Below are 26,643 nucleotides of genomic sequence, written 5' to 3'. Positions count from 1 at the left end.
TCACATAGCGATATCGCTAGCGATATCGCTGCTGAGTCACGGTTTTGGTGACTCACCAGCGATGTCGCTGTGTGTGACACTTTGCAACGATCAGGCCCCTGCTGTGAGGTCGCTGATCGTTGCAAAGTGTCCTGGACCATTTTTTGGTCGTTGGCCTCCCGCTGGCCAGCACACATCGCTGTGTGTGACCAGTGGGACCAACGATCTGGCTGGTAACTATGGTAAACATCGGGTTACTAGGGGCACGCGCGCACTTAGTAACCCGCTGTTTACCATGGATACCACTCTGCTACGGTGCACGGAGGCTCCCGCGCACCGTAGCAGAGTGGTATCCATGGTAAACAGCGGGTTACTAGGGGCACACGCGCACTTAGTAACCCGATGTTTACCATAGTTACCAGCCTGCTCCTGCTTGCAGCAGGCTGGTAACGGGAGCAGGACATCGTGGAACGATTCTTTCCACGATATCGCTGCTCCCCTGATCGCTGGTGAGCCTGCCTGTTTGACAGCTCACCAGCGATGTATTAGCGATGCAGCAACGATCCCTGACAGGTCGTATCGTTGTCGGGATCGCTGCTGCATCGCTTAGTGTGACGGGGCCCTTAGTGGTCTGTAAGGGCTCGCTCAGGTAAATATACACTGCTCAAAAAAATAAAGGGAACACTCAAATAACACATCCTAGATCTGAATGAATGAAATATTCTCATTGAATACTTTGTTCTGTACAAAGTTGAATGTGCTGACAACAAAATCACACAAAAATCATCACTGGAAATCAAATTTATTAACCAATGGATGCCTGGATTTGGAGTCACCCCCAAAATTAAAGTGTAAAAACACACTACAGGCTGATCCAACTTTGATGTAATGTCCTTAAAACAAGTCAAAATGAGTCTCAGTATTGTGTGTGGCCTCCACGTGCCTGTATGACCTCCCTACAACGCCTGGGCAAGCTCCTGATGAGGTTGCGGATGGTCTCCTGTGGCATCTCCTCCCAGACCTGGACTAAAGCATCCGCCAACTCCTGGACAGTCTGTGGTGTAACGTGACGTTGGTGGATGGAGCGACACATGATGTCCCAGATGTGCTCAATCGGATTCAGGTCTGGGGAACGGGCAGGCCAGTCCATAGCTTCAATGCCTTCATCTTGCAGGAACTGCTGACACACTCCAGCCACATGAGGTCTGGCATTGTCCTGCATTAGGAGGAACCCCGGGCCAAACGCACCAGCATATGGTCTCACAAGGGGTCTGAGTATCTCATCTCGGTACCTAATGGCAGTCAGGCTACCTCTGGCGAGCACATGGGAGGGCTGTGCAGCCCTCCAAAGAAATGCCACCCCACACCATTACTGACCCACTGCCAAACCGGTCATGCTGAAGGATGTTGCAGGCACCAGATCGCTCTCCACGGCGTCTCCAGACTCTGTCACGTCTGTCACATGTGCTCAGTGTGAACCTGCTTTCATCTGTGAAGAGCACAGGGCGCCAGTAAAGACTTTGCCAATCCTGGTGTCCTGTGGCATTTCTTTGGAAGGCCGCACAGCCCTCCATGTGCTTGTCAGAGGTAGCCTGACTGCTATTAGGTACCGAGATGAGATCCTCAGACCCCTTGTGAAACCATATGCTGGTGCGGTTGGCCCTCGGTTCCTCCTAATGCAGGACCAATGCCAGACCTCATGTGGCTGGAGTGTGTCAGCAGTTCCTGCAAGATGAAGGCATTGAAGCTATGGACTGGCCCGCCCGTTCCCCAGACCTGAATCCGATTGAGCACATCTGGGACATCATGTCTCACTCCATCCACCAACGTCATGTTGCATCACAGACTGTCCAGGAGTTGGCGGATGATTTAGTCCAGGTCTGGGAGGAGATCCCACAGGAGACCATCCGCAACCTCATCAGGAGCATGCCTAGGCGTTGTAGGGAGGTCATACAGGCACGTGGAGGCCACACACAATACTGAGACTCATTTTGACTTGTTTTAAGGACATTACATCAAAGTTGGATCAGCCTGTAGTGAGTTTTTCCACTTTAATTTTGGGGGTGACTCCAAATCCAGGCCTCCACTGGTTAATAAATTTGATTTCCATTGATTTTTGTGTGATTTTGTTGTCAGCACATTCAACTTTGTACAGAATAAAGTATTCAATGAGAATATTTCATTCATTCAGATCTAGGATGTGTTATTTGAGTGTTCCCTTTATTTTTTTGAGCAGTGTATTTTACGTCTGTGTACTGTCGCATAAGAAAAACAGATAGCATATGGACAGCGCATGGCCCAATGCCATAATTAACAGAAAACTGTATTTGGACAATTTTCTTATTTTAAAAATTGTTGATGTATAAAATTGCCAATGGGTGTCATACGGATGTTAATAAAAAAAATGGATACTGATGAAAAATCATCCATTTTTTTTTCTGGATGGTAAAAAGTATTTACTTTACATAGGTCGGTCTCAACCCTAAAAGTTCAGACTGACCTATGTAAAGTGATATCAAAAATTAAAAAGAAAAAATCTTATCAATTTTTTAAAATAAATTGAAAATCAACATAAAAAACTTGATTTAAACAATAGGCTATTTTCTGAGGACACATTCCATTTAGAGCACCAGTCAAGCAATATGAGAAAAGGTGGACTAGGGGGAATAGTTATATGACAGTATGATGTCCGTTTTAAAAGCTAACAGCGATCTAAGGGGTAACATTTCTCCTTGTGGAGTGACAAGCCAGGCCTGGCATGTCAGAGTGAAGAGACTTGTATGCCATGCATGCTCCCCTGAGAAATTAAATATGCAAGTTGCCTCTGGTGACACTAGAGTTAATGTCCTCTTCCTCTCTGAAGCGGCAATTTGCAAAAACTAACAGCACAGGGACCCATATAATTTGGTGGAACTATTTACAAATGCACTTTTTTTTTTTTTTTTAGCAGATCTGTTTCTCCGTTCTGAGCGCATGTCCAATTCTTATCTGTTTTTGTGGATTAGACTCAGTCATTAAAAAAAAAAAAAAAAAAAGGAGGGACGGCACACTGCAGCCATCAGTTTTTTAATGATCAATTTTTTTTGCTGATACAAAACCAGAGACGTTCAGTTGAATGAGCCCTAAATCACAAATGACACATAGGGGAATATGAAACCAATGGTCACATCACACCTTCTCCGGGGATCACTCACCTCAGCCTCCTTCTGCTGCAGAATCATGTCTTTATCCAGCACCTCCTCTTCCACAGGCCTACAAATGAGAATAGTGCCCATTTTATTCCTGATATTTCAATATGTTCTCAGCGTGATTTGTTGTAACCGATCAAATGTACACTCACTTTCCAGTGCGTTTTAATCTCTCTGAGCGGAAGTTTTCATAGTGCAGATCCTGAGTGACCTCTTGTAGATCCTGCATGTGCGTCCTGTGGAGATAAAAACACCAGAGCCTTCAAACCATGAAGTCAGGCCACGAAAACAGAAAGATGATCTATGAATAACGTGCCTGAGCACACTCAATCTAAAATGAAAGAGAAGCTTCCTACTGAGGGGAACAATTAGACAGAAGGGCCGGGGCCCAGTTCTCAGACGTTACCTGTTCCTTTGTAAGAACAATATCCTTTTCATGGTAAACATGTTATAAAAGGATGTAGGTAGCGCTGTACATAGACGGCAGACCGCCAGTGTGTATATAAATGCCCTAGATGTGTTTCTAAGGAAAATACAATTCCTTTAGATTTTATTCTTTAACAATAGCCAAGTGCCACACAAATATGAATCCCTGTCCAATCTGTTTCCACATTGGTCAACCACGCAAGTCAGCAGTCAAACCGAAAGTCATCAAACGGGGAAGAAGTGGCTGAATCTAAGTCAAAAGACTGAAGAACTGGAAGTCATTGATTCCTTTCCCAGTAGCGAACCCTTGAATAGTCAGAGATAGATCCGTGGGAGCTAAAGGCAATGATTAGGCCAAAGGTCAGGCATACTCATCTGCTCTAAACCAGATTACCCGTGAGAAAATTCACAAATACACCCTGTTGAGGAATTCTACGTTAAAAGAAGGAGCCCTTTTTTTTAAGCTCCTCATCTCTTGGTCAGAAGGATTACAAAGAATGGCTCTTGCCCTGGAGGATCTGCTGTTCTGCCTTGAATTAAACAGACAACCCATAGATTTGACTGGTTTCTGGTACTGTGTAATTCTTCATTTAACCTGTAGGGGTGCTGCAGTGAAACTGGACACTTACTGCCCTGTTTCCCAACAGATTACACCGATCCCTGGTAGTCGAAGTAGGGGGACACTCATGTAGCGATCAGCTTATGATCAAGAAAATAAGTTGTTGAATGTATAGAATCCCTTTAATATAACATTTCTAAAGACAGATTATAATGAATAAAAGACAACATGAGTGCTTGCAACAACAAGTTCTTAAATGGGTTGTCTAACTACCGTTAGGATGGGACATTAATATTAGATTAGTGGGGGGGGGGGGTCTGACAACTCTGTAAATGTCTGAATGTGCTGCAATTAAGTTAATATTAAAATTAAAGACAATTGCTTTAAAGCTAGAACAGCATGATTACTGTTAACAAGTTCACATTAACATTTTCCTACTGTTTTATTGCGCTCTGCACACTTATTAATAGTGCGCAATATGACATTTTGTAATCTACAGTTTTGAGTTGTAGATGTATCAGATTCCCACAGATACTGAACTACTGAATTTATGCAATGAACAATACATCTGTAAGTACACTTTAATTAAGACTTCAATAATTTAAGGACTCCATTCACTGAAAAAAAAAAAGTGAATGCTTGTACTAAAGTATAAACCGTACGCGACAATAATTCCTTCTGGAAGTTAATCAGCATAATTGTTGTTGCCATATCAGCACATATTGTTTCAAAGGAGTAGAGCAAAGAAAAAAACAAAACAAGTCAAATAAATATGCTCAATAATCATTGATGTTCGCATCTATATATTTACTGACAGGCTGAACAGTACTCCCTACAACCAGCAGGAGTCACTGTGGTGTAAACATTTCAATGAATGTTCAAAATCTACTGTAGAATTGATGTTTAATAATTGTGCTTCCATTTAATTAAGACATTTTCCCACGCAAGGCATATCCCACTATTCCAAAACGCAAACTGTACTAATTAACAACACATATCCTTAATGCTGGTTTTACACATCAAAAATCATGGGCCAAGTTCAGACTGAAATGTCCGGACATCATAGTCTACACTCAGACTTTAAAAGTTGGACGTGTGAAACCAACAGATGCTATCCTGTTTAGTCTCTACAGTTTCCATAACCCAACAAAGTGCACCATGATGTCAGCATTCTCCAAAATCAGACTTCTTTATTCCAACATCCATGGTATACAGCAATAACGTGTGACCTTTCGGCTTGCCATAATGCTTGAAAAAGCTGATTACAACACAAAATATCACACTTTACTGCTGTATAACATGAAAACATGATGAAGAAAGCCTGAAGTCACAAAATGACGACTTTGCTGTAAATATCCCACTCACTATATTGGCAATTAAAGGATAACGTATTTATTCCTTTAGCCTTTGTAAATGTTCATGTAGGGTCACAGGGTGTTGAACCCCAAATGCCATTTTTTTGTTTTTTCTTCCACTTTTTCCAAGAGCCATAACTTTTATCATATAGTGTACTGGAAAACAGGAAAGAAAATTTCAAGTGCGGTGAAACTGAAGAAAAAAAATTAAATTCTGACTTTTTTTGGGAATTGTTTTACGGCGCACATTGTGCGGTAAAAAAACAACAACCCGGCAATAGGATTCTCCTCATCAGTACGATTACGGCGATACCAAACACGTCCAGGCTTTTATTATTTAGTGGTGAAGAAAAACGGAAATTTGTGTCTCCATTTTCCAAAACCCATAACATTTTTCAGTCGATGGAGCTTAATTTTGTGAGGGGCAAGATGACATTTTTATCAATATCATTTTGGGATACATATGACATTTTGATTGCTTCTGACAGCGTTTTTTTCCGGTATTGCTGCAACAGAAAAAAAAGAAATTTTGGCATTTTGAATTTTTTTCTGCTCACTAAATGTGCATTTTTTTAAACTTTTTTAATATCTTTATTTTTTAATGTGGGAAAAGGGGGATGATTTGAACTTAATATTTTTTAAAACAATTTTTTTTTTTTACTTTTCACTGTATTTATTAGTCCCCTCACGGGACTTGAACTTACGAATGTGTGATCGCATGTACCATGTATAGCTGCGTGAGGACAGGCACAGAGGTCTTCAACAGATTCCCTATGAGTGCCCCACGATCGCATCTTGAGAGCGCCGACATGCACATAGAATGATGCGCCCCATGACGGCACACTCTTAATGCCGTGGTCAGAGATTGACAGCAGTATTTAGCAGGTTATCAGTCGTGGGTAGCGTGGAGCTCCACCCATAGCTGTTGGAGCCAAGTCCTGGCAGCCCTTACCTGTTGGGTGTGGGGCGAGCTCATCCCATACAAATGCTACCAACTTGCGCTATACAGTTATGGCGGATATCAGTAAGGAGTTAATCGCTATTTTCTCTGGTATCCAACGCCATTCTGCTCCTCTTTTTGGTCAAGTTATGACAACTCCAACTTTCAAGATCACAATATGCTCTGTGTGAGAGCCGGATGTCTTTTACAATGCAAGCCTATGGAGGCTCACTCTAACACTCATAGGATTTCATTATACAACCCCTGGCAAAAATTATGGAATCACCGGGCTCGGAGGATGTTCATTCAGTTGTTTAAGGTTGTTGAAAAAAAGCAGATCACAGACCTGGCACAAAACTAAAGTCATTTCAAATGGCAACATTAGGGCTTTAAGAAACACTAAAAGAAATCAAGATTAAAAATGTGGTACTCAGTAAGGGTAATTTTTTGCAGACCAAGCAGCAGGAAAAAACTATGGAATCACTCAATTTTAAGATAAAAATTATGGAATCATGAAAAACAAACACAAAAGAACACTCCAATACATCACTAGTATTTTGTTGCACCACCTCTGGCTTTAATAACAGCTTGCAGTCTCTGAGGCATGGACTTAATGAGTGACAAACCGTACTCTTCATCAATCTGGCTCCAACTTTCTCTGATTGCTGTTGCCAGATCAGCTTTGCAGGTTGGAGCCTTGTCATGGACCATTTTCTTCAACTTCCACCAAAGATTTTCAATTGGATTGAGATCCGGACTATTTGCAGGTCATGACATTGACCTTATGTGTCTTCTTTCAAGGAATGTTTTCACAGTTTTTGCTCTATTGCAGGATGCATTATCATCTTGAAAAATTATGTCATCCTCCTCAAACATCCTTTCATTTGATGGGATAAGAAAACTGTCCAAAATATCAATGTAAACTTGGCCATTTATTGAAGATGTAATGACAGCCATCTCCCCAGTGCCTTTACCTGACATGCAGCCCCATATTATCAATGACTGTAGAAATTTGCATGTTCTCTTCATGCAGTCATCTTTATAAATCTCATTGGAACGGCACCAAACAAAAGTTCCACTATCATCACCTTGCCAAATGCAGATTCGCGATTTAGCACTGAAGTAGACTTTCATCCAGTCATCCACAGTCCAAGATTGCTTTTCCTTAGCCCATTGTAACCTTGTTTTTTTCTGTTTAGGTGTTAAGGATGGCTTTTGTTTAGCTTTTCTGTATGTAAATCCCATTTCCTTTAGGCGGTTTCTTACAGTTCGGTCACAGACATTGACTCCAGTTTCCTCCCATTCGTTCATTTGTTTTGTTGTGCATTTCCTGTTTTGGAGACATATTGCTTTAAGTTTCCGGTCTTGACGCTTTGATGTCTTCCTTGGTCTACCAGTATGTTTTCCTTTAACAACCTTCCCATGTTGTTTGTATTTGGTCCAGATTTTAGACACAGCTGACTGAACAACCAACATCTTTTGCAACATTGCGTGATGATTTACCTTCTTTTATGAGTTTGTTAATCCTCTCCTTTATTTCAATTGACATCTCTCGTGTTGGAGCCATGATTCATGTCAGTCCACTTGGTGCAACAGCTCTCCAAGGTGTGAGCACTCCTCGTTAGATGCAGACTAACGAGCAGATCTAATTTGATGCAGGTGTTAGTTTTGGAAATGAAAATTTACAGGGTGATTCCATAATTTTTTCCCTCTGCTTGGTCTGAAAAAAAATTACCCTTACTGAGTAGCACATTTTTAATCTTGATTTCTTTTAGTGTTCCTTAAAACCCTAAAGTTGCCATTTGAAATGACTTTAGTTTTGTGCCATGTCTGTGATCTGCTTTTTTTTCAACAACATTAAACAACGGAATGAACATCCTCCGAGCCCGGTGATTCCATCATTTTTGCCAGGGGTTGTAATAGCCACTTCCAGGTCACACAGAGCGCAGAGTGATCCAGAGAGCCAAAAATGCCGTCACTTGACTCAGAAGAGGAGCAGAATGGCAACTAGTATATTATACTGACACTATACTAACATTTACACAGGTTTAGGGAATAAAAAATTTTTTTTAAAGGGATTGTCCAGGTTTGGCATGAAAGTCTGCAGTCACTATGTTACTGCAGACTTGTGAATCCTCACAGCGGATTGTCCGCTGAATGGGCATATCGCATACATGCAGTCACATGACTGCCCTCTCCCGGCTCTGGCACCAGAGAATCCTGACAGTGTGCACTGTGTGAAGATTCAGAAGTCTGCAGTCAGATTGGATAACCTCTTTAACGGAAGTGCAACTAATGATTAGTAGAATTAATATAATTTTCCCTATATAGAGTCCGTCTCATCCAGACAATATACTTTAACTTAGCCCTACTTACTTTAAAAGGGCCAAACTACTGTTCTTTGCACAGCTCTAGGATGGAAACAGTTGGACCTATACTAATCAGAAAGGGACACCTAGAAGATGCTTATTATTTTCAATTTCTGATTATTTTGTATCCATCATTGTTTGTAAGCACTTGTAAGACAGGTGAATGAGCGATGAATGACAAATATTCAATTGGTTCTTGGTAAGGGACACTCTTGTCTAAATGTATCATTAGTGACTACATCCATGTTTGGCTGAGCACTCCTCCCTACTATCGGTCTGTTTTTTAATTAAGGCTGGATCCTACCTGCCTATTAAATTTATTGCCTTAGGCCCAGGAGAGACCAGTCTGTTAGAATAGCTTTCCTTCTAAAAAGATCACCCTAACGTTGGCAGATTGTGTATGGGACTAAGCACCTTATTTTTTATGGAGAATCTATATACTAGTAAAGCTGTTCCAAATTCATATATTCAATGCACTCAGAGTGCGGCTGTCTTTTGTATGCTGCACCCTAGTGATACGTCATCACATGCCAAGCTGGAAAAATTCCTTTAAAATTACTTTAAGCAAGCATTTCCATACTGCATACTACAGAATTTTATCTTGATTTTATCAAAAATTCTGGCAAGGAATGACATTTACTGCAATGTTTGAATACATCTTAAATGAATATTTAATACAGTTATGGATTAGGTGCATAAAAATGTAATATCACTTCACAACTGTAAGCATCATAGTCAATATGGAAATAATCAAGGCAATTTGGTTGACAGTCTACTGGAAGACCAAATAGCATCTTTGTTAATGTGGAAGCCCACAGAGACTAACAACCCAAATTATGGCTATATCAGTCATGTTTGGTGTCTCTAGGATGGTGAAAGTATGCTCAGAAATATGGTGGTCATATTATTCCACTACGAGGTTCCTATGGGAAAATAAGACCATTTGTAATTATGTCCTGCAATGGTCTTTCCTGGTTTACAATTAGCCATCCTCCTCATCTGACCAGGTGTAATGTTGAGGGGTCCTCTTTGAGACTCTTTAAAATCTCTAATTTAGAGACACTTAGGGACAGACCCAGGAAATGCAACCAGGATTAGAGATCTACCTAAATTTAAGAATTTCTCACCGATCCAATCAGTAAAAGGTTTCTTGATTTATCCCTTTTGTTTTATACAGTTTTGTTTTTAGTGCATTTTTATCTCATCTTTTTGTATTTTCTAAGCACTGTACCTTTTGTATATTAAATGTAAAATGTAATAAGTTTGCGCACGTTTAGAGCAGCAAGGCGCACTATCTCAAAGTAAAGAACAGCCTGGCTGTATGTTACTCTGAGTGCGAGAAGTGTATATTTGGTGCAAGGGAGATGGTTGTGCTTGTGTGTTAAGCCCCGTCACACTAAGCGAGATCGCTGCTGAGTCACAAGTTTTGTGACGCAACAGCGACCTCAGTAGCGATCTCGCTACGTTTGACACGTAGCAGCGACCAGGCCCTTGCCGTGAGATCGCTGGTCGTGTCGGAATGGTCTGGACATTTCTTTGATCGTTGAGGCCCCGCTGGGTAGCATGCATCGCTGTGTTTGACACCTTACCAACGACCTTGTTGACGACTCAGACACAGAAACACATAGGCGTGCATCGTTATACAGATCGTTACGGGTTGCTGCATCTCTGCTGCGTCGTTGGGAAGATCTGACTGTTTGACATCTCACCAGCGACCACATAGCGACGCAGCAACGATCACTGCCAGGTCGTATCGTTGTCGGGATCGCTGTAGCGTCGCTAAGTGTGACGGGGCCTTTAAGCCACAGCCCCACTATCTGTATTTTTTCTCAGGAGTGGGAGCCAAAACCAGGTGAGGAACAATTAGAGAAAAGGTATAATAGAAACAAGTCACCAATTCTGCATTTATCTCCTACTCTTGGTTTTGGCTCCCACTCCTGAGAAAAAATACTGACCCAATACTGACCAAATACTGATAGTGGGGCTGTGGCCTTAGTGTGTAATCCAGGGTAGCAGTCTCGCTGGCCTAACAAAATGGCGAGTAGCGGCAGCAAGAAGCGTGGTGTGGATGCATGGCTAGCTTTGTGGCGATAAGCAAGTGGATGAGTGAGTGTGAGAAGCAGAGCACCCTTTTATAGTCACATCCGAGTCGCATGTGCAGCGAGTGGGCGACTTTTTGACAAAAACATTACCAGAAAATGAGCCAGTGTTCATACTATTTGCTTTACAGTCATATGTTAGATATATAGGTTTTTTTTCAGGATAAGCCTTTGTTTATTAGCATTTAAAAGGGAACATCTCCTGAAATCCATGCAGCCCGAACTACAAACTAAAAAAAAATAAAGACAGGCATCTTTCTTACAAAGAGCTGTGGTTTACTTTGAAACGCAAGTATGTTTTGGAGCAAAACTGTTTAAAAACAGTAATGGGGTGAAGAGTCAAAAAAATGGCTCCCGGCACGATTGACAGGTTTTTCCCAATACAAAAATAGGAGACCAGTCAGTCAATCAAGCTGAACTGGGAGAGGAGAAGCCAAAAGGGGAGCAACAGCCTTGACTCGTCTCCCGATTCCTGAAAAGGAAGAATGACTTGGAGGAGGGAAAGTGCAGGTAGTGTAACTAAAGTGCAGAATAGCAATGGCTGCAGTACACCAGATGGCCTTGATACTTACACCAACATTGTACGGAGCTTCAAGAAGTCATTGTGTTCAGGGTTCTCCACCTCCACAACACCCCACGGGTACAACCGGCCACGGATTTTCTTTCCCTTTACCTCAATTAGTTGATTAGAGCCAATGACAGCAAACGGGATACTCGCCTGAGGGACAGCAAAAACAGGCTTCCAATTAGATTACCAACTACTTCTATCATGGACAGGGGGTAGAGTATAACAGCTCAATCAGACCAGACGTGAACATATCCAATGTGTGCCGACATTTAATACATCTTGAGAAAAAAAAACCTATAAGAGAAGTTGAGTGAAATGGTGAATGAGGCCGTAGAGTGTACACATGGGACCACTTCTAGGAATATATTGACATTTACCCCCAGATAGTTTATTGTATTCAAAATTGTAAAAGTAACATTGCTCATGGCGTCAGAGCAAATAACGCTGGATACCGGCGACTGCTCCCAAATCTCTTCCGAGAGCTTTATTCTGTGTTTACGCTGGATGGACGGCTTAGCCTTGAGACCATCAAATGCCACGCACCAGTGAAAGCCAAGGCAGCATAATCCTCCCCCACCCCCATCACTCAAGATTTGATCCTGCTGGTTAGGGCTTATTAAGTGGAGTTATTAGGAATTTCATTCGGCTTTGTGTAGTGGAGACCTGCAGCTAGAGTATTACATACTACCCTATGGATATAAATTCTTCTACTACATGGAATGCACATACATTTCATTTCTAGAAGATGGAAACAAGAAACAGACAGATGGGAGCCGATATTCACCCAAATAATTTTTTTTTTATAGAAAAAAAATAAAAATCAGTGTTACGCCACAATTTCCCATCACAATAGAGGGTACGCATTTTTCCAACAAATTACCTTTAACACTCTAGTCTGTTCTTTGAACTCCTCATCCTCATCGGAGTCCGCGTCAGGGAGCTGGTAGATCCGAATACCATGTTCAGCAATCTCATCTAGGACCTGTAATAGGAAATACATTGTAAGTACCTCGGTAACTAAATTAGCAGGAGAAAATGCTCTCTCAGAAGACTCATCACCCCTTTAAGACTGGCATAGCAGTGCTGGCACAGGAGGGAGAATTCAGACTAGGAACAGCCGTACAACAGATTATCTTTCTCCAGAATTTTGGAAAAATAATAAGACATAGTATGAACCATCAGTTTAATATTTTGCCAAAACTTCAAAAGAGCTTGGGCGTAAGCGATTATTAAATTGGACTCCAGAAAATATGTCCCTTCCTCTCTGGGGATGAGGCCTTCTGATTATTTTTCTTTGAATATTCTTACAATGAGCATTGCTATGCACATTACATTGATGTATAAATGCAATAGGAAGAGATCTACTTTCCTCTTCCTGGAGTTCAAAGCCATTATACTAGCCCCAAACATCTGGCACAAGGAATCCACAAAAATCTATGGGGGAATGAAAGTATATCAAGCTAACAGGTATAGTCAAGGCTGAAAGTGTTGCCACCCTTGAAATTGTTCCAGAAAATGAAGTATTTGTCCCAGAAAGTTATTGCAATCACACATGTTTTGTTATACACGTTTATTTCCTTCGTGTGTATTGGAACAAAACAAAACAAAAAAAAAAAAAGGAGAAAGAAAGGCATAATTTCACACTAATCCCCAAAAATGGTCCGGACAAAATGGTTTGCCCCCTCAACTTAATATTTGGTTGCACATCCTTTGGAATTAATAACTGCAATCAATCATGTCCTATAACCATTAACCAGCATCTTACAACTCCCAACTATAATTTTAGACCACTCTTCTTCTGCAAACTGCTCCAGATCTCTCACATTTGAAGGGTGCCTTCTCCCAACAGCAATTTTAAGATCTCTCCACAGGTGTTCAATGAGATTTAGATCTGGACTCATTGTTGGCCACTTCAGAACTTCCCAGCACTTTGTTTCCATCCATTTCTGGGGGCTTCTTGTAGTATGTTTGGGGTCATGAAAGAAAATAGAGCTCACCACTTTTGTTGATATTGGAGTCAGCTGGATAAGGAAAATAACTGTGGGTGCCTTAATTCCACTGGTGAGGCACAGCAACATCCATAGAAAAAAGTACGAATTTGGCACGTCCAACTGGAGATAGTACAAGTTAATTTATTGAAAGTCCAGTAAAACAAGAACAAGTTCTAATGAAACATTAAAATCTGATGGGTTTCTGGCAAACCGACCTTAATCATAGAATAGATTCTATGACTAAGGGCGGTTTGTCAGAAACGTATCAGATTTTATATTTGGGGTCATTGTCCTGCTGGAAGACCCATGACGGAAACCCAGCTTTCTGACACTGGGCACTACATTGCAACCCAAAATCCTTTGGTAATATTCAGATTTCATGATGCCTTGCACACACTCAAGGCACCTAGTGCCAGAGGCAGCAAAACAACCCGAAAACAACTTCGTACCTCCACCAAATTTGAGAGTAGGTACTGTGTTCTTTTCTTTGTAGGCTCAATTCCATTTTCAGTAACCAGTAGAATGATGTACTTTATCAAAAAGCTCTATCTGGTCTCATCTGTCCACAAGACGCTTTCCCAGGAGGATTTGGCTTACTCATGTACATTTTTGCAAACTGCAGTCGAGCTTTTTTTAGGTCTCTATGTTATCAGTGGGGTCCTCCTGGGTCTCCTGCCATAGCGTTTCATTTCATTCAAATGTTGACGAATAGTTTGTGAAACACTGATGCACCCTGAGCCTGCAGGACAGGTTGAATTTCTTTGGAACTTGATTGGAGCTGCTTATCCACCATCTAAATTATCCTGCGTTGCAACCTTTCATCAATCTTTCTTCACGTCCAGGGAAATTAGCAACAGTGCCATGGGTTATAAACTTCTTGAATATGTTGCGTACTGTGGACAAAGGAACATCAAGATCTCTGGGAATGAACTTGAGAACCAAAATTGTTGAACAATATCAACCAACTCAAGGTTACAGGTTTTAAGACCGTTCTCTTCTCCTCTTTCTGCTCTCCATGCTTAGTGTGGCACACACAGACACACAACGCAGAGATTAAGTCAACATCTCCCCTTTTTATCTGGTTTCAGGTGTGATTTTCATATTGCCCACACCAGTTACGTGCCACAGGTGAGTTTGAACGAGCATCACATGCTTGAAACAAAGTTGTTTACACACAATTTTGGAAAGGTGCCAACAATTTTGTCCAGATAATTTTTGGGGTTGTGTGTGAAATTGTGTCCAATTTACCCTTTTTCTCAGTTTTTGTGTTGTTCCAATTCACACAAAGCAAATAAACATGTGCATAACAAAACATATAATTGCAATAATAGTCTGGGAGAAATACTTCATTTTCTGGAATAATTTCAAGGGTGCCAACATTCTTGGCCATGACTGTATATGGCCATCCGGTTTCCATAATGTGGAACAGAACTGAAACAAGGACCTTAAGACTAAAACAATCTTTGGGAGTGGTGAGCAGTATAAAACCATACAGATGAGATACCTGATGGTAGAAGATAGCCATCTCGCTCAGCTCCCCCAAACACATGAGTGCTCAACAGGGAGATAAGCTGTTCTCCTATTTTCGCTGAAAACAAAAAGGTATTTTATAGGAGGCACCCATATATATCAAATTGTAATCGAAACCCACCAAAATTGGTGACTCTTCTCTAACCTTCAGTTATTTCACCATAATCATTGAAAGTCAAGGCCAAGTTTAGGGCCACTGGCATGTAATAGAAAAATCTCAAAAGGGACTAGCCACAAATACCTTTGGTATATGCAAACTATACTCAAACAGTGAAAAAAATGCTTGGAGGCAGACAAAAGTAAATGTCACAGACGTTTGATATATTTGCAGCCTGTAATGAATAGTATTTTATGGACAAAACTGTACCCCATAGTCTTTCTGCATATACAATCTGAGGCTAGACTATGGCACCAGCTTGCAAGCTTCTGGCATTCTTGGCTTGATCAGAGGTTGACCCCTAGGTCAGCGCCGAGGGCCTGCTGGATGTCCCGCTGGCCTATTAACTATTGCTTATCACCTGCTGTTAGGCTGTATTAAACACACTTACATGTTGTTGTAGTTACTGTTACTTTCCTCAACAATAACATAATGGACCAGACTGGTTGAGAGCCAGTACGGATCAGATGAGGTCACAAAATCTCTAGAGACAGTCTTACAAAAAAAAATTCTGCTTTATTAAAGGGGTTGTCTCATGAACAGAGAATAGAAGTTGGCCTGGTGATCCACTGACCACCACAGGTCTGGCTTCTGTAACCTCTAATGTTCAGCCTTAATCATATGGTTAGACCACATCTGGTCAGTTTCTGGAGACGCCTACAATAATTGTGAAATATAAAACGCTGGTCATGTAAGCCACGAAGGGCTGGATACCCTATGATAGTGGGGCCCAACCTTTCTTACCTTGAGAGCCAGATTCAGGTCTGATAAGAGGATCATGAGCCACATCCAGAACCCCCACCGTAGTGACACCCAGAGCCACCCCCTGCTCTATGATTTTGGATGAACATATTAAGTTGAATTAGGTTTGCACAATACTTTGATATATACGACAAATGAAATTAAAACTGTATTGCGAAAACAGTAATACAATACCAGAACCTCACAGCAGTGCTGAAATTCGGAGCTAAAATCTGACCAAGAATGACATTAGTGTGGAGCTTATAGGTTCTCCTTACGATTGTGTGAGTTTACTATATTTGTTAGATTTTGAGCCCAGTGGGGACAGGGGGTGATCACAATTCAGTGCTGTGGAATATAATGTAACTAAATTAATAAATAGAATAACTGGAAAAATACAATTTGGAAGTATGATGCAAATTAAAAAAATAAATCAAGAGGACCTTTCACAAAATTTTTCATGTTGAACTAGATGACTCTGTAAAAGGCGCTGCAGAGCACAATAAAAAAGTGGTCTTATTTTATCTCGCCTCACCATTGCAGAGACATTAGCAATCACAGTATGCCTAATCGGCATGAGAAAGCAATCGAAGATCTGAGCTGCCCCATCGAATAACACTGGGCCGAGTGCTATGCGATGTTTTATCACTTAGCACTCGGCCATGTTATACGCAGATGAGTAGGAGCCCTAAAAGTAATAGACAACCCCACCCTGTCAATCATATAAAGGCAGCTTCGCCCCCGCCAGGAGCAGAGTGAAGTGCTCTACTCGTTCCATCCGAATTCTGCTCCCAGATGGGGCAGATCGGACATAGAGCAGGAACAATGGCTACATGTCAACAAAGCATTAAGCGACTCCCAGCAGGAGTACTGGGGTCAAATAGTAGTGAAAACCCCTTTTAAAGCTACCATCTATATAGAGTAGTAGGAGTATGGCATGGAGCCTTCACAGAGTACATTTTGTCCCAAGTGCTTTCAGGGTGAATGGACAGAAAATAATACATGAAAGACAGAAAGCATGAGAACCTTTGTGAATATTCACAGTTGAACACCATGTACCAAAATCCTTCATGTAGAATGTCCTTTCATTATATGCTAGATGTCTTCTTTTCTAAACTCCCACATTTTCTGTGAAAACGTCAGCCTTGACTCAAAGTGAACATATTCCCACAAAAAGAGGCTTGTAACCTTGTGGCAAAGCTGCTGTTGGGTGTTAAATCAGGAGTGCTGGATTAAAAATGCTGAGTTTAAGAGTAGGTTAAGGGTAGACTATAATGGTGCTGGCAGAACAAATGTGCTTTCTACCATGCATCATTTGCGGGAGTACACGCCTACTGGAGGCAGACACTCAGACGCATCCTAATATGTCTGCGTGTCCTCCTCCAGTAGGCATACATGCTCGAAAATGATGAACAGCAGAGGGCACGTTCACTCTGCCGACACCATTATTGTCTTTGGCCCGATTGGCGCATACGTCCGAATCGCGTTTTGTGCAGGGTTCAGACATAAGCCCCGATGGGGCCACTGAATGGGTACTGGAAAACAATGTGAAAGCGATGTCGCACGAAATCTGAGTGCAGTTTAAAATCGGACCGCACTCAGAGGTCGTGCGAGTGCATTCAGATTATTTTTTTTTCATTTACCCTTAGGCTTGCATTGCAGATTTTGATCCAACCCCGTGACTTGCCATAGAATATCATAAGTACGAGTGATATCTGTGACAACCACTGATACCACTCATGAGAAATTTGGTTGTGTGCATCAGCCATAATAGTGTAAATCAGCTTAGATATAGTAGAATGCCCCTATGTATGTAAAGTGCTGTGGAATAATGATGCTATTTCAGTAAAAAAAAATAATTTTTAAACTGCATAGTTCCCAGAAAGCAATGTCATACGCAATGAAAAAAAAAACTGTAGCCATAAGCTATGTTCGCACGTTGCATTTTTGCTGTATTTTTCCGCTTGTTTTTGCTGCAAAAATTACAGCACTTTACTGTCCCAGCAAAGTGAATGAGATTCCTAGTGTCATGCACACATTTCTTATTGTTTCCTTGCAGATTCGAAGCAGTTTCAAATCTACAGCATGTCAATTATTTCAGTGTTTTTCACCCATTTTAATGAATGTTAAAAAACGCATCAAAAATGTGGCAAAAATGTGCAGATTTTAAGCAATTTTCCAGCCAACATATTGCTGTTGGCTGCAGATATTTCTGCATGAGTGCGCATACATAGGCTACGATTGTGTGCAGTCCGTTTTATTCTCGCACAGCACACTGACCCACAGAGTTTGACTGATCTGTACAAGCATCTGGTTTAAAAACGGATACATGTCTCCGGTTCTTAAGACTCAGAGCATGTCCGTTTTGTAGTTCAGACCCGGCCATTAAAGTCTATAGGGATCTGTATAAAATGGAAGGAACCCGGAAGACAGACTTTGTATTGCATTAAAAACAATGCGGAAAAAGGACGGATGCAACTAGGATCACAGAAAAAAATGACATATCAGTTTCTCTTGGATATTAACACTCAGACGAATATGTAAATCCAGCCTAACCTATTCACGGGAGAAGTACACGGTACACGCTGCTCTCCGCGCCATAGAAGATCATACACTAACTACAAAGACCGGCTCAGGAGCCAAAACAAAAGCAGGGAACAAGAGAAATCTGTCAGCCGGAAGATTTCCTAGATAACATCCTTCTGCTCAAACAATGGCGGGAAAAATGATTTTGCTACAAGCGCCTCTAAAGTTTACAATACAGCTGCACATAAAAAAAAAAAAACAGCTGCCAGAGAAAATAAAGCCCGCTTTACCGTAACACCCAAAAACAACATGCTAAGGAACATCGGAAGAGCAGGGGGATGGGTGCAAAAGGATGCTACTCTTTCATATGGGAAAGTCGAGAGTAAACGGCCAGCCACTCGAATATGCTTGACACATTTGTACGACTTACTGGCCAACCAGGGCATTTCCAGATGTGGCACCTAAACCTTCAAAAGAAATAGCTCACTATTACCTAAGAATTTTTTTTATTTTCCTAGAAGAGATTCTTTTGAAAGCTGCTAATGTAAAGCTGAACAAGAAAAAATACCAAAATGTAGAACAGCCTCAAAGACATGGTGGTCAATAGAGCTCGAATAGCAGAATAAATGATGCCATCTTATGTCAATCTGTATTAGGCTATGTTCACAAGTAGTGTTTTTTTTCTGCAGTCAAAACCTGCCCTCTTCGCCTTAAAAAAAGCAACCTCAAAAAAGCAGGTCTCACTGTGTTCTTTAATGCATTCATTTGTCTCTTGTGCATGCTGATAAAGTTTAGCGCATAAAAAAAAACCTGATTCAACTTACTCATGTTTTGGCATAAAAAAAATGCAGCAAAACCTGATACCTGCATTTTTGCAGTGTTTTTTCACTACCCATTGCTTTCTATGGGTGAAAAATGACACAAAAACGCTGGAAGAAGTGACATGCTGCATTTTACAAAAAGGCAGCGTGTGAACATAGCCTTACATCAATAAAACACTCTGTATGCCCTACAGGTGGAACACAAGGAACTGGAAATGTAGAGGAGAGATCTACATGGTTAACATTATATTAGTGAACGAAGGCTTGCATAATGCCCATATATGAGATTTTAAATGGGGGCTATTTTCAGTTTTAAAACTTAAATTCATGTATTTGGGACCAAGTCCTTTTTGAAACGTTTGGCTTTTTCAGCCCCTTTGTTTCCCTGTATATTCATTCATTCACTTTGATGTCTTTTGTGCTTATAAATCAGCTGAGATGAGATCAGAAAAAAACAGATAAGAGCTACAAACTCTTCCTTCAGAACAAGGTCACTTCTGGATTCTCAGCTAACTCATTCTGCAGCCAGCAAGGCAAGCTGATACATTTTCAATGGAACACAATTGCAAGAATGATTTTTAGCCCCAAATACATGCATTTACTAAAACAAATTCTAAAAGCCCTTAAAAGGTGGACAACGGCAAAGTCCAGAAAAATATCTGCTTCTACGATTACTACTATCTCACATCTACAGTTTAGAAACACTCAATTATTAGACAATTATCTCAAAGCCCTTTAATGGGTAGCATGGGCTATTCTCTCATTAATCCATCATCAATTAAGTAGGTAAAAGGTCTGGAGCATATTCCAGGTGTGGCATTTGCATCTGGAAGCAGTTGTTGTGAAGCTACAACATGCTGTCAAAGGAGTTTTCAATGGAAGAGAAAAACTGTCATTAGGCTGAAAAAAAGAAGAAATGCATCAGAGGCCAAATCTACAGTTTGGTATATTCTGCAAAAAAAAAAGTGCACACTGGTGAGTTTGGAAACATAAAAAGGCCTGGACGTCCACGGAAAACAACAGTGGTAGATGATCTCCGAATCCTTTCTGTGGTGAAGAACCACCCATTCACCACATCCACCCACGTGAAAAACACTTTCTAGGAAGTAGGTGTTTCAGTATCTAAGTCTACCATGAAGAAAAGACTTCAAATACAGAGGGCTCACCACAAGGTGCAAACTATTAATCAGCCTTAAAATAAAAATGCCAGATTAGGACTTTGTTAAAAATATCTAAAGAAGTAAGCCCAGTTCTGGAAAAGCATTCTTTGGACAGCTGAAACTAAAATCAACATGTACCAGAGAGATGGGAAGAAAAAATCATGGAGAAAGCTTGGAACGGCTCATGATCCAAAGTACACCACATCCTCTGTAACACATGATGGAGGAAACGTGATGGCATGGACAGGCATGGCTTCCAATGGCACTGGGTCACTAGTGTTTATTGATGATGTGACTGAAGACAGAAGCAGCAGGATGAATTGTGATGTGTACAGAGCGACACTTTCTGCTCAGATTCAACCAAATGCAGCAAGATTGATTGGACGGCGCTTCACAGTACAGATGGATAATGACTAGTGATGAGCAAGTATATTTTGTTAACCCTTTCACCGAGTATGCTCGGCCGAGCTCCGAGTATTTATAGCGTGCTCGGTGATATGGTTGAATCACTCCCGTGTGCATGATCTGCGACAGTTTGACAGCTTTATTACATGTGAGGAATGTGTAAGAAATAGACATTCCTCACATGTAATAAAGCTGTCAAACCGTCGCAAATCATGCACATGGGAGCGATTCAAACACATCACCGAGCAGCTGTAAATACTCAGAGCTCGGCCCGAGCATACTCGGTGAAAGGGTTAACAAAACACTCGCTCAGCACTAATAATGACCCAAAACATACTGCGAAAAAAGCAAGGAGATTTTTTTTTTTTTTAAGGCAAAGAAGTGGAATATTCTGCAATGGCCGAGTCAGTCACCAGAACTCAACTCTATCGAGCAGCATTTCACATGCTTAAGACAAAACTTAAGACAAAAAGACCCACAAACAAGTAACAACTGAAGTCAGCTGCAGTAAAGGCCTGGCAAAGCATCATAACGGGGGAAACCAAACTTCAGGCAGTCATTGCCTGCAAAGGATAGTCTAAAAAGTATTGAACATTTTATTTACGATCAAATTAATTTGTTCAATTGTTTCACAGGACATTTTTGTTCAACCCCTATAAAAGGGGTTGTCTAGTCTAGAATGACAAGTCTGCAGTCACATTGTGTGACTGCAGACTTAGTGAATCCTCCCAGCACACACCCTGCAAGGATTCTTCGGTGTCTGCACTGGGAACGGTGGTCAAGTATGCAATATATATACTCCCGGCCAGAGCTCGTCTGGTGGGCACGACCTCGCTCAATACACTTGTTTCATTTTAAATCAAAAAACAGTGGCAAGCAGATCCCAAATCACGAAGATTCGGGCACTGTCCAAATATTTCTGAACGTGTGTGCGTGTGCGTGTGCGTGTGCGTGTTTATATATACTAGAGCAGGGTTCCCCAACTCCAGTCCTCAAGGCCCACCAACAGGTCATGTTTTCAGGATTTCCTTAGTATTGCACAGGTGATAATTCCATCATCAGCACAGGCAATAGTTACATCACCTGTGCAATACTAAGGAAATCCTGAAAACATGACCTGTTGGTGGGCCTTGAGGACTGGAGTTGGGGAACCCTGTACTAGAGGATACCCATGTATAAAAAAAGAAAAATGTAGTAATCTTGACTTTTGTATGCAGGAAAAAAATGGTATGCCAATGTATATCAGGAGCGCCAGAGGCCAAAAGCATACTCCTTTGGCCACTGTCAGCTGAAGGGACATGTATGGCGCACCTAACAGGAGCTTTGTTTCTTGACATATGTCAAATGTAGGACTCTAATATGATGAGAACAGCCTTGGTGTAATGAGGTCCACCTTTCTGAATTCCCAAGGAGCTGGGAGAAAGAATTGCTTTTGTTTTGTGCTGAGAGTACGCCTGCCAAGCACAAATCACATGCAGCCCAATGTCTGGCATCCATAGTATTGTGATAAAGATTTTATGGTTTCCTTTCAGATCAGGAAAGAAAAGGGTACAGGAAAGCAAGGTTTAAGGGAGTTCCTGTATCGAAAAATACCGAAAACCAAAAAAAAACAGGTACACCTAGGTAGTGACTGTCCGGTTGTTTTTGTGGAAAAAAACATCAGAAATCCCATAAAATTAAACGCATGTCAAATGAGTGAAAATGGAAAAAGGGGACATTTATTGACAGTGGTGGTGCAGTTGGTATGCTCTTAAAAACGTTGTACCGTTGACAACAAAAATCTAGTCAGCCAACGCACGACAGACTTTTTCGGCAAGTCTGCAGAATCAGCATGCTTTGGATTTGAAAACATACGGCATGCACATCTTATCCCAAATCACATTCAATACATGTGAAAGATGTAACCTGCTGCACAAATCTGCAATGCTGCCACATGTGAATTCACCCTACTACTACTACTAATGGTTTTAACACCAGCACAAAGCTTTACCCCAGATGTTAAATGTCCTCCCTAAATAAAGACAGCATCCTGAATAAAACTAAAGATACATATATTCTACATAAGACAAACTCTGTCCAAAGAAATACTAACAGGGAATTTAGATTGTGAGCCCCAATGGGGATAGTGATGATGATGTCTGTAATGCAAATCGTATCGCACCTGCAACTTATGAACATTGCAAAAGAATAAAAAGTATCTTAAGTGACCAAAAGTCACCTGCACCAGTTCCAAGGTTTTTGCCACATCCTTTAAAACTTGTACCCCATGCTTAAAGGGGTTGTCCGCTACTAGAACAACCCCTCCTCGATCTAAATGTTTGGCCCCGATAAAATGAAAAGCTTATACTCATCTCCTGAGACGGGACCACTCCAGCGGTGTCGGCACTCGTGTTCCCGGGGGCTCACGTGCGGTTATTATGACATGTGAGCCCAGTGCCCAATCACTGCTGGCATTACTGTCCCCGCATTCGGACAAATCAAATGTTGAGAAGAAGTGAGAGCGATCCAGGAAGGCAAATGCCAACACTGCTGGAACGGCGCAGACACAGCAGGTGAGTGTTTATTTTATCGGGACCAAACATGGGGAACGAGAAGGGGTTGTCCAAGTAGTGGACAACTTCTTTAATCTTCCCATTGGAGATCTCACTAGTACTCACTCTCCTCTTCAGCCTCTCCCTTTCCTTTAGAGTCAAGGTATCTGCTTTAGCAATGACTGGAACAATGTTAACCTTCCCGTGAAGCGCTTTCATGAATTCCACATCCAACGGCTTCAACCTGAGAAAGAGAACGATAATTATGTGAGTAGGCAATTCTCTGTTCAAGGATCATGCAACATTTTTTGAGGTTATCTAGAATTTCAAGAAACCATCAGCTCCGCTCTCATAAATGCAAATATAAATATTAAAATTATTTCCCTATTCCTTTCAGTCATTTATGAACCAAGGGCCAAGGTGATGACTGAAATTTATAAATGGCCTTAGTTTTAACTACTTTACTGTTGGGACATACTGTAGATTAAATACATGTTCTATAATGAGGAGTTAACCTACAAAACCCATCAGTCAGTGAAGGCTCCAATCATTATCTACACACCCTCCGTAATACAAAGTATAGAACGATTACCCTGCTGCTAAGCTGCTTGTTAGAAGGAAGATGCAGTAGACAGCCTCATCACAATGGCCACTCCACTTCAAGATTATTAAAAAACATAGCACTAATAGGTTTTCAGTCCCACATTAACCCCACATCCATTTTGGCTTTGGCTCTGCTCACACTATCCAATTGAGATCAATATAGTACTGTTATAACTCATGAAATTTTAAAAAAAGCCACAATGAATATAAGGCTGTGTGTACACGTTGAATTTGCAGGAGGTTTTTCTGCACCAAAAACCAGAGTTTTGTCAGAAAAAACACTGCAAAAAATACACAGATTTGACTTTTTGTTTTCCTTGAAAAACTGCAAAAACGCTGAAAGAATTGACTTGCTGCAGATTTGAAATAATATTTTGATGGTTCAATTCTTCGAAGGGGTTGTCCGGCCTTTTGCTATAAGTCTGCTGTATGTGACTGCAGACTTGTGAATCCACACATTGCACATAGTGAGCGTAGTGAAGATCCTACAGAGTCGGCGGCCGCGTGACTGCAAGTATACTATTTGCATACATGTGGTCACGTGCCAACTAGATGGGTGTGGCCTCACTCAATGCAAGTGTATTGAGCGAGGCTGGACAAGTCTAGTCGGGACGTGGCCGAAAGTATTCAAATCACATACTTGCAGTTACATGCACTGCGCGCTGTGAGGATTCACAAGTCTGCAGTCATATAAAGTTACTGCAGACTTTTACCCCAAGGCCGGACAACCGCTTTATTGAGAAAATAACCAGAAACCTCATTCACTTTGCTGGTACTGTAAAGTGCAGCATTTTTTACCTGTGGAAAAAAATGCAGTGTGTGAACAAGCCCGTTAAGATCAGTTAGTATTCATTTAATGGTTTGTAGAGCTTTAATTTTTTAGTAACAGAAAAGTGCTGTTTCTTATAAAGTGCTATGAAACCTGATAGAAGTGTGAACATAGACTTATGTGCTTTAGCATATAAATTCATATAAACAATACAGCGCATAGAAATGCTCATACAGAAATCTCATTTATTAGGAAAAAATATAATAATTGAGGAAAGCTTTACCACCACAAAGAGACTTGTACATTACCCGTGTCCAAATGGTGAAATAAAGTAGAAGCAGCAGTGCACACGGTTATCAATGATATGGCGTCTGTTCAGACCACTCTCGTCATGAAGGTAGCGCTCAAACTGGTTATCTATGTAGTGAATGATGGTTTTAAAACTGAAAGAATGAGGGAAAATATTAGCGCATTCAGATTGTGCTACGTTACAGTTAATTTCCCATTGTTCTCAGTAGCCATACGTGGTGTGATGAATCTGGAGGAGGTCGGTGGAGCCAGCTGTTCTGACAGATGCTCATCCACCTCCTGCAGGAATATCACAAACATGAAATCCTAGGAAATGAGCAGGGCTTCCTGAAGAAAACACATACATTGTGGAATTCCAAGGACCAGGTTATGGCGCATTTAAAACAGGTGATATTACTATGTAGCCCTAGGGAGGAAAGTAACACTACTAGCTGAACAAAGAGCAACTGGAAAACTAGATAGACAGTACTTATTTTTCTTCTTCCATTCATCTCAATTTTTTTTCTGTTGTATATTCACATTAATATAGAAGCCCAGCTACAGAGATTTATCTCTGTATAATCAAGCACACACAGACCGCTGTCACTCGCTGATAAGGACACACTTATTGCCCAGCAATAATCTAAAACAAAAACTGATTTGGGATTGCAGCAGGCTGCATTTTTCAGAAGACATGTTGTGTCAGACAAGAAATTTTGAAACGATCAGTCATCAGACCATGCTGCCCAAAAAGGAGCAGAGTCGCATGGGGAACGGTCCACTTGACACAGTGTTTATGCATTTCAGTGGGGAGAGAAAAGAGATGCTAGAATGCCTTATCTCTGAAGACAAAAGGGTCGGACGACAAGACTATTGAATTCAAGCTGCCCTATATCATCTGTTGAGGGAGAATTGGGAGACCTAGTCTACTAGTCTGAGTGTCCTCCTCCAGTAGGTGTATACGCCCGAAAATTATGCACGGCAGAGAGCACATTCACTCTGTCGGCACCATTATAGTCTATGCCCCCCGTCGGAGAATATGTATGAATACCGTTTTGCGGGCGTTTCGGACGCAAGCCCCGATGGGGCCACCGAATGGGCGCCTGAACACAATGTGAAAGCACCCTTATACACAAAAGACGATAGGCCAATCCTGCCAACATTAAGGAGTCTGAACATTTTTTAATGTATACAGGGGCCATAAAGGGAGTTTAATATTGGAACACTTTTTTTTTAGGCTTTAATTCGATAAACTGAGGCATACTCCCCTTTCAGTTCCCCCACAGATCCATCACAGGCTGCTCTGGATGTCTGCTCTGTTCAGAAGTCACCAGGACCACTGCAACCAGTCATATTCGGATTTCCCCGATGACAAACTCTTCCAGTCACCTGTGATTGGCTGCAGAAATCCTAGTGCCTTCCGACTGTAGCAGAGATCGCTGTCAGAGCAGCCGGCGCTAGATCCACTGCAATACTGAAAGGTGAGCTTGCCTTTAAGAGATTATTACCCTCATACCGCTGTAGTAATAGATAAATAATTACTGTGTATACACTGCAGCTTGTCAATTATTGGGAAAAATTAGAAAGTAGAAGCTTAGAAAGCATATCATAGTGCAGGACCTCCAATTGATATGTTAA

At 41.3% G+C, this 26,643-nt stretch overlaps 1 protein-coding gene across 1 annotated transcript in view; it reads right to left on the bottom strand.

The window, feature by feature from the left end:
• The window catches only part of LOC141259374 (septin-2A), a 96,926-nt gene that overhangs the window by 24,423 nt on the left and 45,860 nt on the right, over positions 1-26,643 (bottom strand). Inside the window, exons 6-11 of the mRNA XM_073675270.1 lie at positions 25,026-25,160; positions 23,472-23,589; positions 12,364-12,465; positions 11,488-11,633; positions 3,320-3,403; positions 3,174-3,231 (exon numbers count right to left, since the gene is read on the bottom strand). Coding sequence (XP_073531371.1) covers positions 3,174-3,231; positions 3,320-3,403; positions 11,488-11,633; positions 12,364-12,465; positions 23,472-23,589; positions 25,026-25,160 — 643 coding nt within the window. The remainder of the gene's footprint in view (positions 1-3,173; positions 3,232-3,319; positions 3,404-11,487; positions 11,634-12,363; positions 12,466-23,471; positions 23,590-25,025; positions 25,161-26,643) is intronic.

This window comes from Phyllobates terribilis, unplaced genomic scaffold (genome assembly GCF_046119375.1).
Source record: "Phyllobates terribilis strain yellow unplaced genomic scaffold, ASM4611937v1 Scaffold_1__5_contigs__length_1240528914, whole genome shotgun sequence".
NCBI lineage: Eukaryota > Metazoa > Chordata > Amphibia > Anura > Dendrobatidae > Phyllobates > Phyllobates terribilis.
The sequence above is the reverse complement of the archived record's forward strand: the minus strand, read 5'-3'. Positions and strand labels throughout refer to the sequence as shown.